Raw genomic sequence first — 22,729 nt, 5'->3', positions numbered from 1 at the left:
AATGCTATGAAATAAAATTACAATTTAAAACATCTGTTTTCTGTTTGAATATATTAATATTCAATATTAATATAATATAATATAATATATTAATAATTTGTTGCTGTGATGGCAAAGCTGAATGATCCTTCAGAAATCTTTCTAATGCTGATTTGGTGCTTAAGAAACATTTCTTATTATTATCAATGTTATCATTTTTATTATCTTATTGATATTATATTTTTATATTATTATATTATTATCAACAGTTGTGTTCTGCATTCAGAAGTTTCAAAATTAATTTATTTGAGAGATAATTTTTGCAACAATGTAACATGTTGATCAATCAATCAATCTGTCACTTGTTATCAATTTAATGCATCCTTGCTGAATTTTTTTTTTAAATGGTAGTGTACATGAGCCTCAGAACCTAGATAGTCACTAGCGCATTCACATTTTCATTGTGCATGAGAATAAAATGTGTATTTGTCTGACCTGTGTGTAACTGTTTTTGCAGCCGTCTCGTGTCCGTCTACTATGGAGTATGGAGTCTGCGTGTCTTCATGTCAACACCGCTGCCTGTTTCTGTCCCTTCCACAGCCGTGTGGAGATGAGTGTGAGGAGGGTTGCGTGTGCCCGGAAGGAACATACTTCAACATGCATACACACACCTGTGTGCCACGGTAAAAGTTAAAATATAGTCATATGAACTACTTTATGGTACTTTATAGTGCTTTTTCATTTGGTGCCCGGCTATGAACTGCTTCAAAAATATTTTTACATTTGTAATAACATGAGTAATAATGACAGAAGGTTGATTTTTAATGACCTATCCCTTTACAACTTTGGAAACAATGTTGTTCCATTACATCTGAGAATTAAATGGAGTTCCAAATGAAACTTCATGAGAACCATGATCATCTAATTCTGTCAATCTCAACACAAAAACTGCTCTCTCCTCACTACCACCACCTCAACTCTACCTTTTCGTCTATTCACTTCTGTGATGTAAAGAATTATTATTATTTTTTATTAATGTAGTAGAGCTAATGTCGAGACTTGTTTACCTTTTTTTAAGTTATTGTTTTGGTCTTTTTCGGATTGAACAGTGTAAAGGAGACAGGAAGCAATGGGATCGGGACAGGACTCGGGTCGCTCAAAGCGCTACTGCGATATGATCACTAGGCTATGGCTCCGACAAGCTTGTTTACCTTACTCACTTAAGTTAAAGGCATTATATGACCTCGAATGAATAAATATGCAAAATTTCCTAACTCAAAGCCCTCCGCATTTTTTTAAACATTAGCTTTGTGACTATGACCTAAATTGAGTTATTTAGTGTGTGTAAGAGTGAAGTTATTTGCAGTCCTCTTTTAAGCAGGCTGTAAAATGTTATGGGCCCAACAACCTCGGGTGTTGTATAACGCTTTTAGCCTCATCACCCTCACAAGGGTTCACTTCCCTTAAATGTCCTGTGTCCCACTGCCACATACTCAGTGTGTACTAGAGTTACAGCACTCTGGCAGAGGCTGAGAGAAAATCAGGAGTGTGATAGAGGGGGACTTTGGCCTCTTTCTCTACTATAGACTCAACCACTGCACTGTGGCCTGTAGTCTCTCACCTCTAACCCAGCTAATATTAGTTCAACTCTTTTAAACAGCTCTGAGAGATTTTTTTTTGGCCTTAAATCACACAGGATGAATCCACTATGTTCATCCTCACTTATTGAGCATCCAATGTCTTGTGATTGGCTGTGCTGTCATGTCATGTGTCACTTTTGACAATGTTAGGTTAGGACACTGTGTTATAGTTAACTAAATTATCTAGAATTTCAGTTACATTTTTTTCCTTGCATATGATATTACATAAATTGGTTCTGAGTCGAATACTTTTTCATATATTGTGGTACAGGAGTGAGTGTCCATGCAGTTTTCTTGGTGGTGACTACTCTCCTGGAGATGTGATCATGACATCATCAGGTGTACAGTAAGATAGCCTTATTCACTCTTATTAAACATCACCAAACTGTTCATTATATCACTTCCCCTTATTTCTCCTTTATATTACATTCCTAATAAAAAGTTATTTTTGTCAGGGCATAATGTTTATCTCAGTATATCACAGCAGTAGAATACACTCACTGCCTCACATAATTTAAAATCTTTTTTAACATCAACAGAATTTGCCAAGATGGAAAACTCGTTTCCCAGAGCTCAATTATTGGTGAGTGTTGTATTTCAACATCCTGATGTCGTTTACAAGTGTAAAACTCTTTGAATGTCTGCAGTGTTTGCAGTTTGTTTAAATTTGCATATAGTGCTAGGGCCGGTAGCACTACCTGGAGGTAAAAAAGTTGAGTGTAAGCTCTACACTGGGCTTAGCTACGTCCAGCTTTCCGATAAATATTTACACGAACTAAAACTACGCCCAGGCGCAATTACGCCCAGCGTAGATTATGCACGTCCACGCTGACACATTCTACTGCAGTTATATTAAGATGCCATTCAAGCTTTGCTATTAATAAAGAACTGACTTGCTCATGACATCATAACAAATGAAGCCAGAGCACCATCTGATTTCAATGCGTAAACATTGCCTAACAAGTCAGCGTTTTTATATCTGAACTCCCTGTAAAATGCAAACGTCCTAAGCATGTAAATAGTTATTTATTTAAAGTCATGAATTGTCCCTGCTTATTAAAAGGGTGAGCGAGTGTACAGGCCTAAGCTTTCTGCAAATGTCAAAGCACTCATTCTGAAATCTCAATAGAGAATTATGTGTTTTTAATGTGCATACAACTTAATTCACATTGTAGCTGACAGTTATTCACATTTATTTTGTTACTGTTATGTGTTGGATAATATTGTTCTTTTTAGTTCAGTAACTTTATTTAAATGATTGGCTGGCTTGCTGTGAATGGACTCAAAGATAGCATAGGCCTACTGTCCCTGCACGCAAAATTAATGGTATACAGTTTCTACCAATAACCCCAGGTATATGTTTGTATTTAATATTTCTAACATAATTACATACAGACATTTTGTTAGGTCAGCTGTTACCTGTGTCGGCAGTGCAGTGTGCAGTAGACACACCCATCTTAACGAATGCTATAGGTATAGCTTATCCTGCGTGAATTAACATTACAGTTCACATCCACAGTAACAATTAATTCGCAGAGATGAAATTAATCTTTTTCATGTTGGAAAACACTCTTATCAGAATAATTTATTTTAAGCTTGTGTATATTTTTAGTTAAAGCTCTTAAGTTATTAAGCAATTTCTCATGTAGTTTTTTTTGTCATTGTGTTTTATATGGGGGGTTCCCTGAATAGATATACGTTGTTGTTGAAACTGGAAGTAAAAAAGTGAGGCAGGTTCGTTGCGTTTTACTGTTAAATTGGAGTTCCGTGTCTATATTAAAATCATGGTCTGAAAAAGTCAAGACTTTTCAATTTACACCTACCTTTGACTAGGCGTAAGATTTAGTCTTATAAGTGTACTATGCCTAGATGGTGCAACAGGTATTAATTTTACGCAGGACTTAAAATGCATTTTATGCCCAGCCTAGTCTTACAACAAGGTGTATGTCCAGCTGGTGCAACCGGACCCTTGAGTTCAGTGTGCGTTTTCTTTCTCTCCTTTCTCAGATACCCTGTGCCCACCAGGACAGTTTTATGAGGACTGCGGGAACCGAGTAGACGGCCCTTCGGCCAGTAAAGGTTTAGCCTGTGAACAGACCTGTGAGTCGTATTTGCTGAACCTCACCTGCTCCACTCATGAGCCGTGCGTTCCTGGCTGTGTTTGTCCCGCAGGGTGAGTGGAGTCTTTGATGTTTGCATTCTTGTTTTTTTTTATCACTTACAAAAACATACTGGGGTGGACCGTATTCAAAAACCAGTGGCAACAGGAGCTTTGCAATATTTACAAATGACAGTAGGCAAGAGACAAGAATCAACACGAAACTTCTAGAATTTAAATTACAAACACTGTCAGTCACATGCACTACCATTTAAAAGTTTGGGATCAGTTTATATACATCAAAGAATCCTGAAAAAAATTATCACAGTTTCCACAAAAAATATTAAGCAGCATGACTGTTATCAGCAATAATAAATGCATAATGTTTCTTCTACTACTAAACTACTTCTACTACTGCATCAAATCAGCATATTTGAATGATTTCTAAAAAATTGTCCCATTTGTTGTCTATTTCAGAGCTCACCCAATCATCACAGAGAAAACAAAAATACATAGATTAAAAGCCTAATATCCAATAAACAATTAAAAGGGACCCACAATGTCACGTTTAGAGCCTCTTTTCAAAAGAACATTGAGTTTTGCTCCATTAAGATGAAAGATACAAGTACTGTATCTTCAATGGACTCTTGCTTCGGTGTCCATTGAATCCTATGCACATATTGATAAGTGTATCATGTTGTATGGATTTGATACATGTTATATATTCTTTTGATTAATTTTATTTGAAGGCACACCAGTTTAAAAAAAAACATGGGACTATCATGGTACTTTATTGTAAGTGATGCTGCTATTGTGCCATTTACTACTCAGCTGATTTAGGACCTGTTTACAACTGGTCACTTCATGCGTTTTCTCTGAACGGATAGCTATCTGATCAGTACAAGACCAGATGTAAATGCCGTTCCAAATGCTTTCGAGATGGTTTTAAATCCCCTAGCTCAAACCACTTCACCAGGTGGTCTGAGACGCATTCCAACCAAAACTGGACAAGTGTAAATGCATCGCTCTCTCTCCTATTGCGGTCTTTGATCTTGATTAGCTGATGATATATAAAATACAGTGCCTATCTGTTACTCTCATTGACGTGACACCATTATAATATGCATATAGCATGGGAATTGAAGATCGGATTTCAATTTGTTTTGTGGAGACACCTTTATGTGGCAAAGTGTAAATGTAACCGTTTTAACAAATCAAATAGCTATCCCTTTACTGAGTTCTAATGCGATTGCTTTTGGTGTCATTCTATTCAATGACTCCCAGTTGCATTTTAGCCAATTTAAACACTTTTACAGACACTGAGGACTCTTTAAAAGTACCAGAGTATGTTTATTCCTCATCAGTTTTGGTAGTATATTTTTTATATTTTTAAAGGTTAGATGTTTCCGTGGTTGTGTGTGATGTGGAGGATTTAATTGGTGAATGGCTGTGTATTTACGTGTGTGATGAGGCAGTGATCCATGGCTAAGCTTAGTGGGTGGAATCGCTTGAGTAGCGTCAGGAACTACTCATTTCCATTACACATGCAGACATTAGGATTTTTAACTAATCTGGCTCAAATATTGTTCTAAATTAAATCCCATTCAAATATTGAATCAAACCTCCTATATCTGGCAGATGCAGACCGTTGACATACCAAGCAATGTAATGTAGATTTGCAGAAGTACACAAGCCCCCCAGCGCACTTTCACGCACTGATGGCATTTTGCTCTACATGCTGAGGTCTCACTCGGATGGTGTCTGCCGGAGCAGGTGATGATGTCGATACAGATCAGTTAAAGGGTCTCCACTGACTCAGTGGGAACCTTTGCTGCTGTCTACGGCAGGTGAAAAGAGTTCTTTGTAGCTCAACTTCACTTCCCCTTCTTTTTTTCCCCCTCACGTCACGTTCCCACTAAAGGGGCCTCAGAGAGCACGACTCTTGGTCTATAGATGGATTTTTGTCATCTGATACATTTAATGCCAGTGTCTACACAAGCAAACTGAGGTTAAGTGCCATATCACAAGCTTAACTTCCTAAAGCCATCCTCAGCCATAACAGCATGATAAGACCTCGTCTCAGTTATCGTCTTACCAACACCACAACCAGCAACACAGAGTCTGGGAATATGCCATGTTCTGTTTTTATTTTTAGTTTAATTGTGAAAGATTTTTGATCTGTGAGATTTCAAAGGGATAGTTCACCCAAAACTGAAAATTCTGTCATCATTTACTCACCCTCAAGTTGATGGGCCCCATTGACTTCCATAGTATGAAAAAAATACTATGGAAGTCAATGAGGCCCATCAACTGTTTGGTTACTAACATTCGTTAAAATATCTTCTTTTGTGTTCAGCAGAAGAAAGAAATTCATACAGGTTTGAAAAGGTGAGTAAATGATGACAGAACTTTCATTTTTGGGCGAACTATATCCCTTTAAGCAGCTCACATGATGTTTTCAACACAATTTGATTTCGTTTTTGCAGAAAGGAGTGTCTGCTGATCACTTTCTTCTTAATATTTGTGTTAAATGGATTCAACTATTATGGTTTGGGATTTATTTAATCTCAAAATATATAACAGTTCTCAAATTATGACAGTTGTTTGTCCTGTTACAATTTTGATTAAGATAATATATTTTTAAAGTTTATTATTATAGATTTTTATTTAGATTGTTAGTTGGAATGAGTATAACACTTTGTTTGTTAATGCTCAGATCTCACTAATTCTGAATTACAAAGGCAATCTAATACTCTCAATACAAAGGGAAACACTCTCATGAACATTCATCAGTCACGTAGTGAAAGGACTGTGAGGTCACGGATGTATCTGGAGAGCAACTAGAGTCTCCACTGCACACAGAGGGGATGTGATATTTTAGATGGCCCAGTGTGTGTGCGTGTGATTCACATTCTTCTGACTTATTGACCTTTTAAACAGAAAACAGTTACACAAGAGCATCATGGGAAAGAAATATCATGACTGAGATTCTGTCATGAGTGTTTAATAAATTCCTGCAACTCGATAGTTTGGCATCTGGGCTGGTGTAAATATGGCACAAAGGCCCCTTATGCCACAATGAGAAGTAGTGATGATATTATTGATAAGTCTGGAAATGACGAAATGCATCATACAGTACGTGTGGTCTAACATCATTATCGTGGAGCAGTGCAGTAGCAGCAGGATGTTATATACAGGATGTAAATTACCAAAGGAATGTCCACAACAGGTGTGTCGAAATCATATTACATCATTTTAATAAAGTCATTTATCATCTATCTTAAACTATAAATGTTTAGATATTTGTACTGGAAAACAAAGCAAATATACTGTGGGCAATTTTTTTTTTTTTGCAGTGCAGACGGAGGGCTGTATTGGTCCGTACACAATACCTTACACATGCAGAATTTCTGTTTGTTCTGTGTCTCAAGTAACTGTGAACCATTGAATATTTTAACATATTTTGCAAAGATAAGCTTTAAAAGAGATGTAGAATACATTGCTGATTATCAATTTGATTTTATACATTTGAAAGCACCTAAAGTGACTGTAAAAGGCAGAATGTAAAGTATTTGATTATTTGCCCAGTGGAACACTGTCATGAGCCTCTTGTCACTTTAGACCTTTTCCAGGGAATTTCCAACTGCCATACTCTTCCACACACAGACACACACATACACAGTCACAGTCACATCCTGTCTTATTCAGAGAGCAATGTCTCACTACCAACAATATAAATTGTATTTGTGTGTGTGTGTGTGTGTGTGTGTGTGTGTGTGTGTGTGTGTGTGTGTGTGTGTGTGTGTGTGTGTGTGTGTGTGTGTGTGTGTGTGTGTGTCTGTGTGTGTGTGTGTCTGAGTGTGTGTGTGTGTGTGTGTGTGTGTGTGTGTGTGTGTGTGTGTGTGTGTGTGTGTGCTGTCCAAGCTGTGTTTGATATGTGAGCTAGACCTTACATGCAGGATGAATTCCTCAGTGCACCTGTTCATGCCCAGAAAATTAGTTTGCTAATTACTGAAGACAGGGTTTTCATCTTTCTGTCTATTATACATGTTCTATAAAGTTCTCACTTTAGTTATGTCTTTTTTTACCTTAATGACGTCAACTGCTGTATAACAAACATGGCATCTAAAGACTACTTTACTATTGTTATTCCCTGGAGTTCGAGGCTTCCCTCTTACATCATGATCTTGGGTTCCCTTACACACTTATGCACATGCGCATACCTGGCTTAAATATATAGACTGAAATGTATATATATTTTAATGGTATGAAAGATATAGAATGTACTGGATGTTAGCTTATTATGCTTATTATGCCCAAGAGCATGATCTATTTATGTCATTCTAACAAGAAACTTCTAACCACAGCTCAAGAGCTCTAGTTCCAACCACATAAGTTTGAGATACTGTTTGCCAATGGAACTATGATTTCAGCAAACAACAAATCATGTTGATAATGACAGAAGTTGGCTTATGATGCTTTGGGGAAACACACCCCAGATTGGTTACTGGCGGCCAGTGGAACTTTTTCTGTAACTAAAGTTTGTTGAAGATGTTTCAGCATAGTCTGACTTCTCATTCACACTTTCTCTCCGTCCATTAAGCTACGGGTGATGCTGATACCCCTGTCTCTCATGGGAGCTGCAGGTATAGGAGTGTTTTTTGTGAGCAGGGGAATTCCTGCACTAATGACAGGGAATAATTACCCCCTCCTCCACCCCTCAAGCAAAGTGGTTAATGGCTGCGATGCTTATTTACACAGTAAACAGGTGCACAGCTGGATCAAATTACTGATAAGCTGCTTAAAGACATTCCTGTAGTCCATACTTCAAAATCAGCACTTTTTCATTTGTCAAGACGAAAAGAAAGAAAGGAAACTATAAGAAAAGAAAGCCATCTTTATGTTTCTGTGCTTTTGCTGTGCTCTGCTGCAGACCTTCAGCTTGTATGAATACAGATGTTTTCTGAACAATTGTTTTCTTTCTTAGGGTTAGGGTCAGGTTTAGGGTTAAGGTCAAGGTCAGGGATCAATCCAGATGACCTCTACGTCTTCTTTAGTGTAATGCATCTCACTGGGTCTGAGGTTAGAGCTCTCTCAGTGAAAATGATGCCACAGTTGAGTCTCTAAAGTGTGTTAGACTTTTGATGGTCATGGTGCTCATTGTATGTTCACCCAGAGATTTTGCTTTCATTTCTATTCACTTTTATTTCCATGCACTTAAAGTTTTACCAAAAACTTTGACCTTGTTTGAACTGAATTGTCTGCTTCAATATCGTGAGTTTTTGTTTTCATTTCATAGACAGATTTTGTGATCTGTTTTTAACTGATTAATGTAGTTGTTGTCAATGAGGAGATATAAATTAGAGTGACCATTTCTGATATACATTACTTAGCCAAAACATAAAAGTTGAACTAAATAATATTCAACAGTACTCAAGATATCAGAGTGTGATAAGCATTCAGTTAGTGGTTTTTCAGTGATATTCTCTCTATTGAATTTTTCTGAGATTTGCTTGGAGGAAATCTGGGAAGTTTGTGATAATGTGTGTCAGCATGCAGTAGTTTATGTGTTGCATGAAAGGTCTGGGTTTATGTAAATATGTACGTACTGCGGGTATTTGTGAAACCATGCTCATACAGTATAGACCAGGGTTCCTCAGATCCGGTCCTGGAGGGCCACTGCTCTGCAGAGATTAGTTCTAACCCTAAACAAACGCACCTGAACAGGCTAATCAAGGGAAACTGGGAATATCGTCTGAGAATATCATCTTGCCGATTCTAAATGTGGCAAAATGTCTGTTTGTGTATATAATACTCCATGTATTAAGAATTTAATCAGCTTTGAATTTAATTTTTATATACGATTTGACAATCAGTGTGTTTTAATGACTGCCCCCCGGATTAATGAAATATGAAATTATATCCTATCACTTGTGCTCAATCCAACGTAAGGCATTTCAGTTTACTCATCACACAATTCATTTGAAAACAATGAATATAATTTTGCACACAAAACCTTTGTTTCATTTTTTCTGTAATTTCAGCCCTCAGAGTTTTTGTTTGAGCCATGGTTTCATTTTCTCAAGTCTGCTTTGTACAGAGAGAGAACAGCATCACTGGTGCATGAAGATAATTGGTGAGCAATGGAGTGTGTGATTGTTTAGTTATGGATTCATCTCTCTGACTCTCAATTAATGCATGCAGAACAGGAGCAGGTGATCACACATTCTTTGATGGCAGTAAGTGATCCAGCGTGCTGGCTGTGGGATAAAGAGAGCTGTTAACACCTGTCTATCTGGGGTGTAAGTTTACTCAGTTCTAACAGACAGTGTGCTGGGAACTCTCAGAGACCCTCCGGCCAATGGAAATGATTCACTGCAATATTACGAGATCTTTATCAGAGACAGAGTGAGAGAGAGAAGCTCTTTGGATCTGTGAGAATGAGAATCGGCCGTTTTTCTCATGTGACCAGTGAGATTTTTCTTTCATCCCTCCACCCATCCAAATATTCTTGTCTCAGGCAGAATCTTCAGAGTTCCTGCATCATACTTGCATGGCTTCTGGACTCAAATACAGTACATGTACTCAGATGCATTTAAACATGCATTCTGTGCGCTGTTTCAGTATGTGCATTTGTTAATTTCAGGCTCCTCAAGCATGGTGATGAGTGTTTTGAGCCACGTGCATGTCCGTGTTTGTGGAAAGGGAAAGAATATTATCCAGGAGACAGAGTATCGTCCCCATGCCATCAGTGGTGAGTTTACATTAAGTCAATTTCTGTGCATTTCATTCATGTCTTTACATCAGTCAGCTGCTGCTATACTACATTTTCAACTACTTATATCAAAGATCATGTGGTCACTTGAATTTTGTTAAATTCATTGATTTAGATTAAGAATGCTTGGAAAACAATTATACGTAACACAGTGACATTTTCCAGAGAGAGAGAGAGAGAGAGATAATGTGTAGTGAAACTGTTTTTAGGATCTGAGTGTGAATGTTTTGCAGTGTGTGTCAGCATGGCACGTTCCAGTGTGAGTTTCGCCCATGTCCGTCAATGTGCACTACTTATGGAGATCGCCACTACCGAACGTTTGATGGGCTCCTATTTGATTATATTGGTGCATGCAAGGTGTACTTAGTCAAGGTGAGCTTTGTGCAACAGATCCAGATAACCCATAACTCACTCTTATCAAAAGACAAAATGACTGCATGTGTTTGCATACGTATTGTAGTTGAATACTAATGTGTGCTCCTGTGTGTGCGTCAGAGCTCGTTAGATGCAATGATGACTGTCACAGCAGAAAATGTTGACTGCTTTGAGAGTGGTGTGATCTGCAGGAAATCTCTCCTCATCTCTGTGGGTCGTTCGTTCATTGTGTTTGATGATGACACCGGCAAACCTGTAAGTGAACTTTTCTGTCCCATTCACTCTCTCCAAAACCTGTCATAAAACCTTACTGTTGTTACACATAAACATATTCTAATTATGCTAGAATTAAAAGCAATGCCTACAGTTGATGCCCTAATAATTATTCAGGAGGTTTATAATATGCCCCACCCACTTTCAGGTCGTTCCTACGACCCCTGGGTATTGGTGAATATACTTTGGAGAAATATATTTTTAATGCAAGGAAGGAATGATAGTGCAATTGCATCATAGTGGTGATATAGTTTTGCTAGTGCTGCATCTGTAACTTATGTTTCCTGATACATTGGTTTGGTGTGAAATGATAACGATAATCTGGTTGATAATAATCTGCGGATTTGGTTCATGTGCAGAATCCATCCAGTGTGATTGACAGGCAGAAAGTATATATCTGGCAAGCAGGATACTACACCATTGTGCATCTGCTTGGGGAAGACCTCACAGTGCTGTGGGACAGAAAAACCACCGTACATATACAAGCTGGACCACGCTGGCAGGTAAAAACACACATAAAGAGGTGAATGTGTTGCTGGTGTAAACTTGTAGTTTTGAGTAGCAAATCGTTAATTTGCAGAATTTGGATTACCTTACAAGTTTGTATTTGTGTGTTCATGATATTTTTAGGGCAAGCTTACTGGTCTTTGTGGGAACTTTGATCAGAAGACAGCGAATGAAATGAGAACACCAGAAAACATCGACTCATCAACACCACAGGAGTTTGGCAACAGCTGGACAGCAGCAGAGGCATGACAAACAGATAAACACACATACAACACCAGTCAAATGTTTGGAATAATTACGATTATTTGTTTGTTTGTTTGTTTGTTTGTTTGTTTGTTTTTGAATGATGTATCTCATGCTTACCAAGGCTGCATTTATTGGATCAAAAAGTACAGTAAAAATAGGAATATTGTGAAATATTATTACAATTTAAAATGTGTTCTAATTGAATATTAAAATGCAGTTTATTCCTAAAGGCCAAGCTGAATTTTCAGCAGTCATTACTTCAGATCCTTCAGAAATCATTCTAATATACATCCTTGCTCAATTAAAAAGCATTCATTTAATTTAAAAAAATCTTACATACCCAAAACCTTTAAATTATACTGTATGACTGTTTTCACAAAAATATTAAGAAGCAAAATTGTTTTTAATATTGATAAGAAATATAAGTGCAAATGTAATAAAAAATGTTTCTTTAGTAAGCACCTTAGTGAGCATAAGAGAAGTCTTTGAAAAACATTAAAATAAATCATAAGTATTCCAAACTTTTAACTTGTAGTGTATGCAAAACATGAATACTCACTTTTATTTAATTCAAATTGTTTGTAGATGACTAAACATTTGATTTTGCCCTTCTGAATGTCTCAAATCTGGCGGTAGCTCCAAATCAAACACTGTAGAATGACTGTCTGTTTGTGATTGCATGTCCCATCAGTGTGTGAACAGTCCTGATATAAGGCACCCCTGCAATCTGAATCCTCTTCGAGAGCCCTTTGCAAAAAGACAGTGTGGGATTTTGCTAGGTGAAGTGTTCCAAGTCTGCCACCCTGTGGTAAGTTGATCACCCCCGAACATTGATGCTCAAATTCACATCAATTCGAAATATACATGTGAATGAGAGAGGGTCTCTGTGTTTAAAGGTTTTTCATGCTCTATAGGTAGATGTCACATGGTTCTATATGAACTGCCTGGTGGACACCTGTGGCTGCAACCGTGGAGGAGACTGTGAGTGTTTCTGCACAAGTGTTGCAGCATATTCTCACCGCTGCTGCCAAAAGGGAGTCACCATTGATTGGCGCTCCCCTTCTGTCTGCCGTAAGTGATATTCCTAACATCAGTCATTGTAATAATAATGGTAACACTTTAGTTTAGGGTCCAATTCTCACTATTAACTAGTTGCTTATTTGCATGTATATTACTAGGATATTGGCTGTTTATTAGTACTTATAAAGGACATATTAATTTCTATGTCTGCATTGCCATATTCTACATCCCTTGATCCTACCCAATATCTAAACTTAACAACTACCTTTCTAACTATTAATAAGCAGTAATTAGGAGTTTATTAAGGCAAAAGTCATAGTTTAGTGAGAATTGGACCCTGATAGCTAATAACTGAATAAACTACGGGGAACACACATTCTTCTAAAAGACGATGATGGTCAGAAGGAAGAAGGAACTGAGCGATATATACTACAGTTTTTCATCATATGCTTTATTTTTATGCTATAATGAGTAATACTATCTTCTTCCTCTTACAGCTTATGACTGTGAATACTACAACAAAGGTAAATCTGTAATATTGTGATGATTATAACATTCTACATGTCTGATACATATTATATGTTATATTATATAAACTATATATTGTTATAATTTTTACAATTGTGCATGTTTGTGGGAATGCACATGTTCATAGCTTTAGGGAAAGGGCCACTGAAGCTTTTGACCTACAGAGAGAGAGGAACAATGTTGGCAGCCAATAAGACAACTGGACTGGTGTTCCCAAAAAGAGAAATGACCAGTACTGATGAGATCCTGACGCTGTTCATGATGACGCCAGGCATCAGCAAAGCCAGAACACATGGTTAGTCAGTCAGTCAGTCAAAAGCACACAATCAACATATAAAAATGCTTAAAGTCCCCCTGTATTCACTAATTTTATCCCTTAAAACTCACATTTAAATGCTTTATTCCTTAAAATAGCTTGAATGTAACTCTACACCTTTGCCTCATTTTGTGATTCTATGATTATGCAAATTAGCCCCACCCCCTCTCACTCACACTAGCTCAGAGATCCACTCGTTGACCATCACAAGTTGACGTGATTGGTTACAAGGTAGTTTGTGACATACGAAACACCAGCGACTTCAAACCGTGTTTTTGAGACTGTCTTTGGTTCATTGCAGTTTTAAGGAGAAAATACTCAGCAATGGTGGTGACTTAGGATTTTGCACATGGTTTGTCTTAAAGCATATTAAAAACACCACATAGACATAAACAACATTGAAAGCTTGATTTTCACCACAGGGGGGACTTTAAGTAAAAAAGGTACAGTAAAACATGCACATTTTTAGACAAAATCTAAAAAACACAAACCTCCAACTTATTTTCTTAAACAAATGATTTATAATTTTTTTATATGTATATGTACGTATATATGTATATACAGTTGATAGTGTTGTTAATGCTGCAGACTCATCCCTGGTGTCACTTGAGGCGGCAGACAGACCCAACTACTTCTTAAAAGCAGAGCGCAGTGGGCAGCTGAGACTGCAGAAGTGGGAAGAAACTGAGACATTCTGGGATGCAGCTACATTTGTTCTTCATAGAGACACCTGGATCTCCGGCTTTGATTCGCTGGAGTCCCTGGCAAAGCCAGGTTTTTTTCTGCATTTCATGCTGTCCAGACTCCAGCTCATGAAATACAGTCACTCAGATCGATACCGCCGAGCTACTCTTTTCAAACTGACAGGTCAGCATGTGGCAACATATCTGCAAACTTGGTCAAAATCACAAAGAAACATTAGGTCTATCACTTGCTTACCCCATTTTTCCCCAAATCATTATTTTTACTACAGGTGGCATACCATACTATCCAATGGGTCCTCGATGTCAGTGGAGGTATGAATCATGTGTGAGTCCATGCTTCAGGACATGCAGTGACCCGTCAGGTCTGAGCTGTGCCAGCATCCTGAAGTAAGAGCACACACATTCATGCATGCAAACACACACATTTGATTCATGCAAATATCTACAATTATCTAAATTGTTTAAGTGTATGGTTAAGTGATGTGGCTGTCATGAACCTTTCTTTAGGGTTGAGGGATGCCTGCCTCAGTGTCCAAGTCACATGGTTTTAGATGAGGTCACTCACAGATGTGTCTATATGGAGGACTGTAAGCTACTATTTGTGCTTCTTCTATTGCTAAATCTGGTGTAAAACAAAAACACTATCAAAACTATTTTTGTTGAAATGAGATTAATGCTATAGCTAAGTTCAGGATTTACTTCTATAATCATTGTCAAATGAGGTAGTGACAGGTTTGTGAATGCTATTTCAACTAGCTCTAATGCTAACAATCTTTGAGTAAAACAGACCACAAGTCAGACCACTAATTATCAATGTAGCAATGTAAAAATAATATAATTTTTTTTTTTATTGCCATAGTAAATTCAAGCTCCAGTTTAGCTACCTTAACATAACACAGTTAGATTTATCAGTTTAAATGAGCTATTTTGTGCAGCGTCTAATAAATATTGCATTTGTGCTTAGGCATTAAGCCTGCTGTTGTTCCTCCATTCACACCACCCAGCACTGCCATATCATCAACATCCTCAGAACATTACACCTTGAGTGGCCCAGCGGTGTCTATGTCACTCTCATCTACAACAGTGCCAGAGAGTAGCGCCACTGCTACTATACCTACAGCATACAAGCCAAGCACTGCAATGCTTACATCTTCCCCTTTCAGACCTGAGGTGGTGGAAACCATTACCACATTAACAACATCCTCTTCCTCCCCAAGCCCACTGGCTTCCAGTGAGAGAACCACTAAAGCATCAAGCATCACTCACACTTCCTCGACCACATTGCACACTAGCCCAACGTTTATCTCAGCATCTCTTTCTGGCACCTCTACAACAAGCAGGCCAACAGAGTCTTCAACACTACTGATCCATACGACAACTATCTCCTTACCGCCTACTTCTAGTCCTGTTCTGTCGTCTACCTCAGGTAAAGAACAGACCAGAGTAAGCACTATACCTGTGCTTCCAGTCTCGACCAGCATGAGCTCCACAGAAGCCACTTCCCTAACTGTAAAAATGTCAACTCCCCTCACCACTAGTATTGAGACACCTAGAGTCTCAGAGATCCTCACACCTACTGAAAAGACCACTACTCCCATTGTGACTTCTAGTGGCGGCACACAGTTTCCTGCTGAAACCATCAGCACGACAAAGTTCACATCACCATCGACCACGATGCCTATATTAGGATCGAGTACCTCTGTCACCACAGAAACATTTTCCTTTCCAACGACTTTACACACTCTGAAGACCCCTGACAGCCCTTCTGAAACCCAGAAGCCTTTGGACATCACTACCATTTCTACTTCCCCTACAGATATTAAAGCATCAACGACTCAAATTTCAGTGAAATCCACAATTTCCGCTTTTCAAACACCAACTTCACCAACTCGAACAACACCTTTTATTTCTTCAACATCAACCTCAGAGCAACCTGAGACTTCAAAAACAACTCTGTCATCCTCCACAGCTGCTCCAGCAACCCTCATTACCACAGTATCCTCTAAAGCTCCTACATTTGTGCCAACAGAAACCACAGCAAAAACAACCTATCAGTCAACATCTGTTATGTATACTTATCCTGATGTTCTAACAACTGATAGAACATTACAGACAGATTGGAGAATGATCCAAACCACGTCAACTCCATCAGTATTTCCAGAGACATCCCAAACCAGTGTCAGGACAACAGAGACCCCACTTACCACCTACACCACCATGCCATTCACCTCAGCGCCTACAGAGGAAACATCAACACTGCTCACATCACATGTGTCACCCACTGAAAAGACAACTTCTAGAGTTGTCTCTGCTTCTACTACATTGGGCCCTACAGTGTCTCACTGGAGTTTAGTATCCACCACTGCTCTCCTTACAGACAAAGTCAGCACATCGCCAATTCGTCCTCCTTATTCTACGACAACTATGACCACCACACCTGCACTGCCTGCGATTTCTCCAGCTTCGCCATCTACAATCGCAATATCAGTATCTCAAGGCCCAACAAAAACCACAGACACGACTGTCACTTCTGAGATACCTCTGCTGACATCTACTGCAGCTGAGAAGGAGATACCCACCACTCAAACATCTACAACTAGACCTTTTAGTATACATTATGTCACAGAGACAACTAGGGTTTCACCTGACACAGATAGAGCTGTGCTGTCAACTACTGCGACAACCCAGAGATCAACACTGGTGCATGAGACTTCCAGCACCCTTCCTTCTACAATGACACCAACATTCACAACCCTTGTCACACCAGCCCTGACTACACGGGTGGCTGTGGCTACCACACGACGAGAAACACCACGAGTTGTGGCCACAACCAGCATTTCACCTCCCACGAGGAATGAGACGACATTGACAACACTCTCTACCATTTCTACAGATAAAGTGACTACTGTTTCCACATATAGGACTTCCTCTAGTATCGCTGTTGCTTCTTCTAGCACACTTACAACACACAGTCCTGACATCACTGAATACACTTCTGGATTTACAGAGTACACAACTGAATCTGGTCAGACCACAGCATTGACCTCGTCAACTGGAACAACTACAACTCTAACGCCAAGTGTGGCATCAGTTGTTACTCAGACTACCATTTCAAAACAGCCACCTACTTCCTCTTCTGTTACTGAGAGTAGTTCCGTAACCAGTGGTATTCCCTCTACTGAGCGCCCTCTGGTGGATGAACTTACCACAGTCACAGCCATGCCACCTGCCTCAGACACTGCCCGAGCAACGCTGAGTTCATCTGTAGTGACCAGTCTTCCCTACACCATAGAAACAGAGCACTTGATGACAAGCCAGATACATGTAGACCCGAAAACTACTGCTGTCGAGCCAAGCAGAGTATGCACTGTGAGTCAATTATAAAATGCCTTTATATTTATATATATTTTAAATGTTATTGTATATTTTGGTTAACAAAAGTCTGATTTATGTGTTGAACTAAATTATGTTTGTGTGTCTGTAGTCACCATATTCAGAGGTAGTGGATGAATGTTCAAAGCTTATTTGTGTCAGTGGCCAGTTGCTCCTCTTCAACAAGTCTCAGAGCTGCCCTTATGATCCTACACCCCCAAACTGTGGTCTGCTTGGCTTTGCTGTACTGGTCAATGGTGATGAGTGTTGTCCACGATGGGACTGCCCATGTGAGGAACACACATATTAAACACATTGCTATAATCATTTTCATTCTGCCAATTGTTGATGTTTTATCAAAATGTATTTAAATTTTGGCATGTAGGTCGTTGTTCAGTGTTCCCAGATCTTAATCTGATCACATTCGATGGGAAAAGTGTTGCGATTTATAAAGCTGCTTTATATGTGGTGACTCAACTTCCCAATGAGACCATCAGCATCCTGGTACAAGAGTGTTCTGGACCAGATTACACCGTAAGATATGCACAACCTCACATTAGCACCTCACAACTTAAGTGATATAAAAACGTCTTTATATATATACTTTACATATATATATATATATATATATATATATATATATATATATATATATTTTAATCAAAGTCATGATATTATTCTGTTTGTTTCCAGCTTGTGTGGAACTTCACCAATTTATGTCTGGCAGCTTTAAACATCACTCACAAATCCAACGAAGTACTCATCAATCGTCTCCAGAGACGTGTGAGTATTCATCTGCTCGCAATTCTTGGAAAACTTGCCACCTTTTTTTAGTGATGACGAATTACATAAAAAAATTAATTATCGTGCCAGTTATCGGGCATGTTTACATAAACAATGGGTTGTTTTTTCAGCTGTATGTGAACACCAGGTATGCAAAGCCACGTTTTAAGAAGTTTGGTTTTGAGATTCTGGACACAGGAAACATGTATCTAATCCGAAGTCCAGCTGGTCTGAAGATCCAGTGGTTTCATACAACAGGCATGATGGTGATTGAGATGGACAGCTATAACAAGAGACTCTCCACAATGGGCTTATGTGGTACGAATCCATTAACAACAGATTATATGGACTGTAAAAATGATCATGTCATATTTTAATGACATGTTTCTCTTTGTCACCCTGTCCAGGTAGTTGTGATGGTAACGCTCTGAACGATCTGACTCTGTCTAACGGTTCAGTTGTGCCTGAGCAAGAGGATCCGGCTGTGTTCATCGATAGCTGGCAGATTCCCAACACCACCAGCTATGTCAGCCACAGCAGACGGAGGGAGGTCAACTGCACCACGAGCGACTGCTCTCAGTGCATGAGCATGCTGAGCAACCGTACCTTCACCATCTGCCATCCTTATGTAAGGCACACAACACGAACATCCTACCAATACCAAACCTGCACCCACATGCACACTACATTGCCTAACTGGTCTTTGTGCTCAGGTCCCTCCAGCAGTGTTCTGTGAGATTTGGGTGAGAGATGTGGAGTATGTGAATAATCCATGTGTTGCTTTGGCCGCTTATGCTGCTTCCTGCCACAAATTCAACATCTGCATGGAATGGAGGAGCTCTGATTTCTGCCGTAAGTAGTTACCAAGGTTATCAACACAGCTTTAAGTAGACATGATTTCCACAGCTGTATAGGGTGTTAAAATGCTATTTATTGGTATTATGTGTGCTGTATTTCACGGTAATGCTAGCATTTGTTTCTGTGTAGCATTCATGTGCCCAGAAAATCTGCGGTACCAAGCATGTCTGCCCACCTGCACTGCCCCATCCTGCCCAAACCAAGAGTTTGAGTTTGTCCCAGAGCAATGCACGGGCCTTTCAGAGGGCTGTGTATGTCCAGAGGGAACTCTATTGCATCGGCCCTATTCTGCCCTATGCATTCCACCCAGCAAGTGTGGTATGCTCCTTGTCTTTCTCTTCTACTGTATCTGTTTAATACGGCATTTAGTTGTTAATAATTTGCGTTATGATTTTGTTTGCAGCATGTACTGATAGTTTTGGAACCCCACGTGCACTTGGGGAGGTGTGGAAAGCTTCCCTTGATGGCTGCTGCATGTATAAGTGTGAGAACGACAGCATAGTGCCGGTGGAGTATAACTGCAGTAATATCCCTCAGCCAGTATGTACACGTACAGGAGAGATTACCGTCAACCTTGCAGATGACAGCAGCTGCTGCCCTCACAAAGCCTGTGGTCTGTTATTCAATTATTTCACACATTAATTATTTCACTATAAAAGGGCTGGGCAGAATTATGGTATATTCTATATACCTTGTACATCCATCACGTTAAAATAAGACAAAGCCTCTTTCCTTTTTATGATTTAAGTCACTAGATTTTCCACAACAAAAAGAACATCGTAATGGAATTTCTAAAACTTTCTGAAGTTGAATTTCAAGCCAAATAACTCTATCATAACAAAAAAAATTCAAACTGCCCAAAACAATTTGGCATTGTACATGTTAATGTATATAATAAATTTGTATTCTTTTACTATTACTTAATAAGTGCAGATGCTTTATGAGGTTGTTTAATTCGTGCTTAATTGTTTTGCGACAGTTTGTAATCAGAGTATGTGTGGAGCAGCTCCTACGGACTGTAATTATGGGGAGAAGCTGGTGTCATATCATAGGCAGGACTCCTGCTGTCCAGAATACTTATGTGGTGAGTTTGGACATATTTTGTTGTGTATTTGAGTCTGTGTACTTGTGCATGTGTATGAGTGCTGTTTTTTTATTGTCTTTTTCAGAGTGCGATCCAGATCAATGTGTCTTGGACATTCCTGTGTGTCGTGAGGATCAGACATTGATCGCCACTCGCGCAGAAGGCAGCTGCTGTTTGGCACACATCTGCAGTAAGTCATTACCATTCATTTTAAAACCATGTCATTCCAATTCCATTTGACTTTTTTTCCTCTATGGAACAAAAAGTGATAAATTATACAATATATATTTACATTCCACTCCTTTAGAAGTCTTCCAGCCTAATATTTGGCAGGCATGTAATGTATTCAAATTTAAAGTGATTTTCTTTTTAAATTGTGTTTATTATTGTGTTAGTGTGTGACAAATGTTCTGAGGCAGCTCCAGTGTGTAAAGATGGAGAACTGCTGATTGTGGACACAAACAGCACAGAGCACTGTTGTCCAGTTTATCACTGCTGTGAGTACAAATACATGGTTAAACATACAGACATTTACATTTTTCTTTCTCTGTGGTAAATTCTGCCAACAAATGCAGTTAAAGGGATAGTTCACCCAAAAATGAAAATTTACTCACCCTCAAGTTTTTCCAAACCTGTATAAATGTATTTCTTCTGATAAAACAAAAGAAGATATTTTGAAGAATATGGGTAACCAAACATTGACTCCCATAGGACGGAAAAATATATATATTATGGAAGTCAGCTATTTGGTTACCGACATCAATCGAAGTATCTTCTTTTGTGTTCAGCAGAAGAATGAAATTCATACAGGTTTGGAATAACTTGAGGGGGAGTAAAAGATGAAATAATTTTACTTTTTGGGTAAACTATCCCTTTAAGAATGTTGTGGAGCTTATAGTAAGCCAGTAACAGTAGGAAAATACCAATACCAACAACCATTATATATCCACAGTAGAACAAGTAGCCTAAACAGCCCTCAAGCTCCACAAAACAAAATAATTTTTAAAACTAAGGATTGCCTTCAAAACACATTAACTGAAACAGTGAAGTGTTATTGTAACTAAGTTGTGTGTTTATGCATCCAGTGTGTGAGACCTCTCAATGCTTAGAAGTCACATGTCCAGTTGGCATGGCAGTAGTTTCCACAAGGATTCAAGAACAGTGTTGTCCATCGCAGACATGTGGTAAGTCCACCAACTCCATTACAATGTGGTTGAGCAGTATTTGCATTAGTGTCTTTGTTCATGTATATCGGTGTGAGAGTGCATCAGTACGTGTGTTGCTTGTCTGTGTCTTTTAAACTCTGCTAAAGAAACAAAATGTGTGTGTGTGTTTCTGAAAAGACTAAAGCTCCTCTCTCTCTTAGAATGTGCATGTGAGAAAATCCTTCGTCCTAAATGTTCTCTGGTGAGTCTCCAGAAATGAATATATTCAACTGACCATGTATATTTTGCTTACATTTTATTCTTCCGTCATTTGTTTGTGATCAGGCTTTTGTTTGACTGGTTGGTTCATATCTGATATCAGGTGTATTTTGTTGTAGGGGGAAAGTATGCAGTTAGACAGAACGTTTCTGTCTGATCCAGAAAACCGATGTGCCTGCAAAAGATTTGTGTGTGGTGAGAACACACCTCTGTCTAAAATGCTCTGAAAATAAATTATAAATAAATAATACAATATTTTTGTATGTGTGCTTTTCTCTGTGTATTTAAAGTGAGAGAGGCAGTGTGTGTGGATGGGGAACGGGGAGTGATGCGGCCGGGGCAGACACTGGTAGAGCAACGTGATCAGGGTGTGTGTTACACCACACAGTGCACACACACACTGGACACTGCCACAGGTTTCTATGTCCTCAAAGCCACTGGCACTAACTGCACTGCACGCTGCCAGCCTGTGAGTATTTTAAATGCACAAAGACACGAACACTAGCCAAACTCAAAATACCTCCTAACTGTGTTATGTGTTCAACAGTACCAGCTATACATCCCTCCTAAAGACCCCAGCAGCTGCTGTGGTGTGTGTAAGAACATTTCTTGCCTGCTCCGGAGTGAAAATGGATCTGAAACTATGTACAAGGTGATGTTGACCTTTTTTTTTATGTTTTTGAAAGAAGTCTCTTATGCTGCATTTATTTGATCAAAAAAATCATAAAGACAGTAATATTACAATTT

General features: G+C 38.8%; 1 protein-coding gene across 1 annotated transcript in view; it reads left to right on the top strand.

Moving 5' to 3' along the window:
* The window catches only part of otog (otogelin), a 42,162-nt gene that overhangs the window by 15,205 nt on the left and 4,228 nt on the right, over nt 1-22,729 (top strand). Inside the window, exons 19-51 of the mRNA XM_077229058.1 lie at nt 497-662; nt 1,891-1,965; nt 2,159-2,202; nt 3,627-3,792; nt 10,364-10,471; nt 10,726-10,864; nt 10,988-11,122; nt 11,500-11,643; nt 11,771-11,890; nt 12,585-12,701; nt 12,808-12,964; nt 13,411-13,437; nt 13,569-13,736; nt 14,346-14,624; nt 14,731-14,848; nt 14,969-15,048; nt 15,426-17,830; nt 17,946-18,123; nt 18,219-18,367; nt 18,527-18,616; nt 18,748-18,934; nt 19,024-19,244; nt 19,330-19,468; nt 19,604-19,792; nt 19,878-20,087; nt 20,454-20,558; nt 20,644-20,748; nt 20,954-21,055; nt 21,644-21,742; nt 21,925-21,965; nt 22,102-22,177; nt 22,273-22,451; nt 22,530-22,634. Of these exons, the coding sequence (XP_077085173.1) occupies nt 497-662; nt 1,891-1,965; nt 2,159-2,202; nt 3,627-3,792; nt 10,364-10,471; nt 10,726-10,864; nt 10,988-11,122; nt 11,500-11,643; nt 11,771-11,890; nt 12,585-12,701; nt 12,808-12,964; nt 13,411-13,437; nt 13,569-13,736; nt 14,346-14,624; nt 14,731-14,848; nt 14,969-15,048; nt 15,426-17,830; nt 17,946-18,123; nt 18,219-18,367; nt 18,527-18,616; nt 18,748-18,934; nt 19,024-19,244; nt 19,330-19,468; nt 19,604-19,792; nt 19,878-20,087; nt 20,454-20,558; nt 20,644-20,748; nt 20,954-21,055; nt 21,644-21,742; nt 21,925-21,965; nt 22,102-22,177; nt 22,273-22,451; nt 22,530-22,634 (6,623 nt within the window). The remainder of the gene's footprint in view (nt 1-496; nt 663-1,890; nt 1,966-2,158; nt 2,203-3,626; nt 3,793-10,363; nt 10,472-10,725; nt 10,865-10,987; nt 11,123-11,499; nt 11,644-11,770; nt 11,891-12,584; nt 12,702-12,807; nt 12,965-13,410; nt 13,438-13,568; nt 13,737-14,345; nt 14,625-14,730; nt 14,849-14,968; nt 15,049-15,425; nt 17,831-17,945; nt 18,124-18,218; nt 18,368-18,526; nt 18,617-18,747; nt 18,935-19,023; nt 19,245-19,329; nt 19,469-19,603; nt 19,793-19,877; nt 20,088-20,453; nt 20,559-20,643; nt 20,749-20,953; nt 21,056-21,643; nt 21,743-21,924; nt 21,966-22,101; nt 22,178-22,272; nt 22,452-22,529; nt 22,635-22,729) is intronic.

The sequence above is a fragment of the Siphateles boraxobius genome, unplaced genomic scaffold, assembly GCF_051911475.1.
Source record: "Siphateles boraxobius isolate OS27281-9 unplaced genomic scaffold, OSU_SipBor_1 130, whole genome shotgun sequence".
NCBI lineage: Eukaryota > Metazoa > Chordata > Actinopteri > Cypriniformes > Leuciscidae > Siphateles > Siphateles boraxobius.
This window is presented reverse-complemented; position numbering and strand designations above follow the sequence as displayed.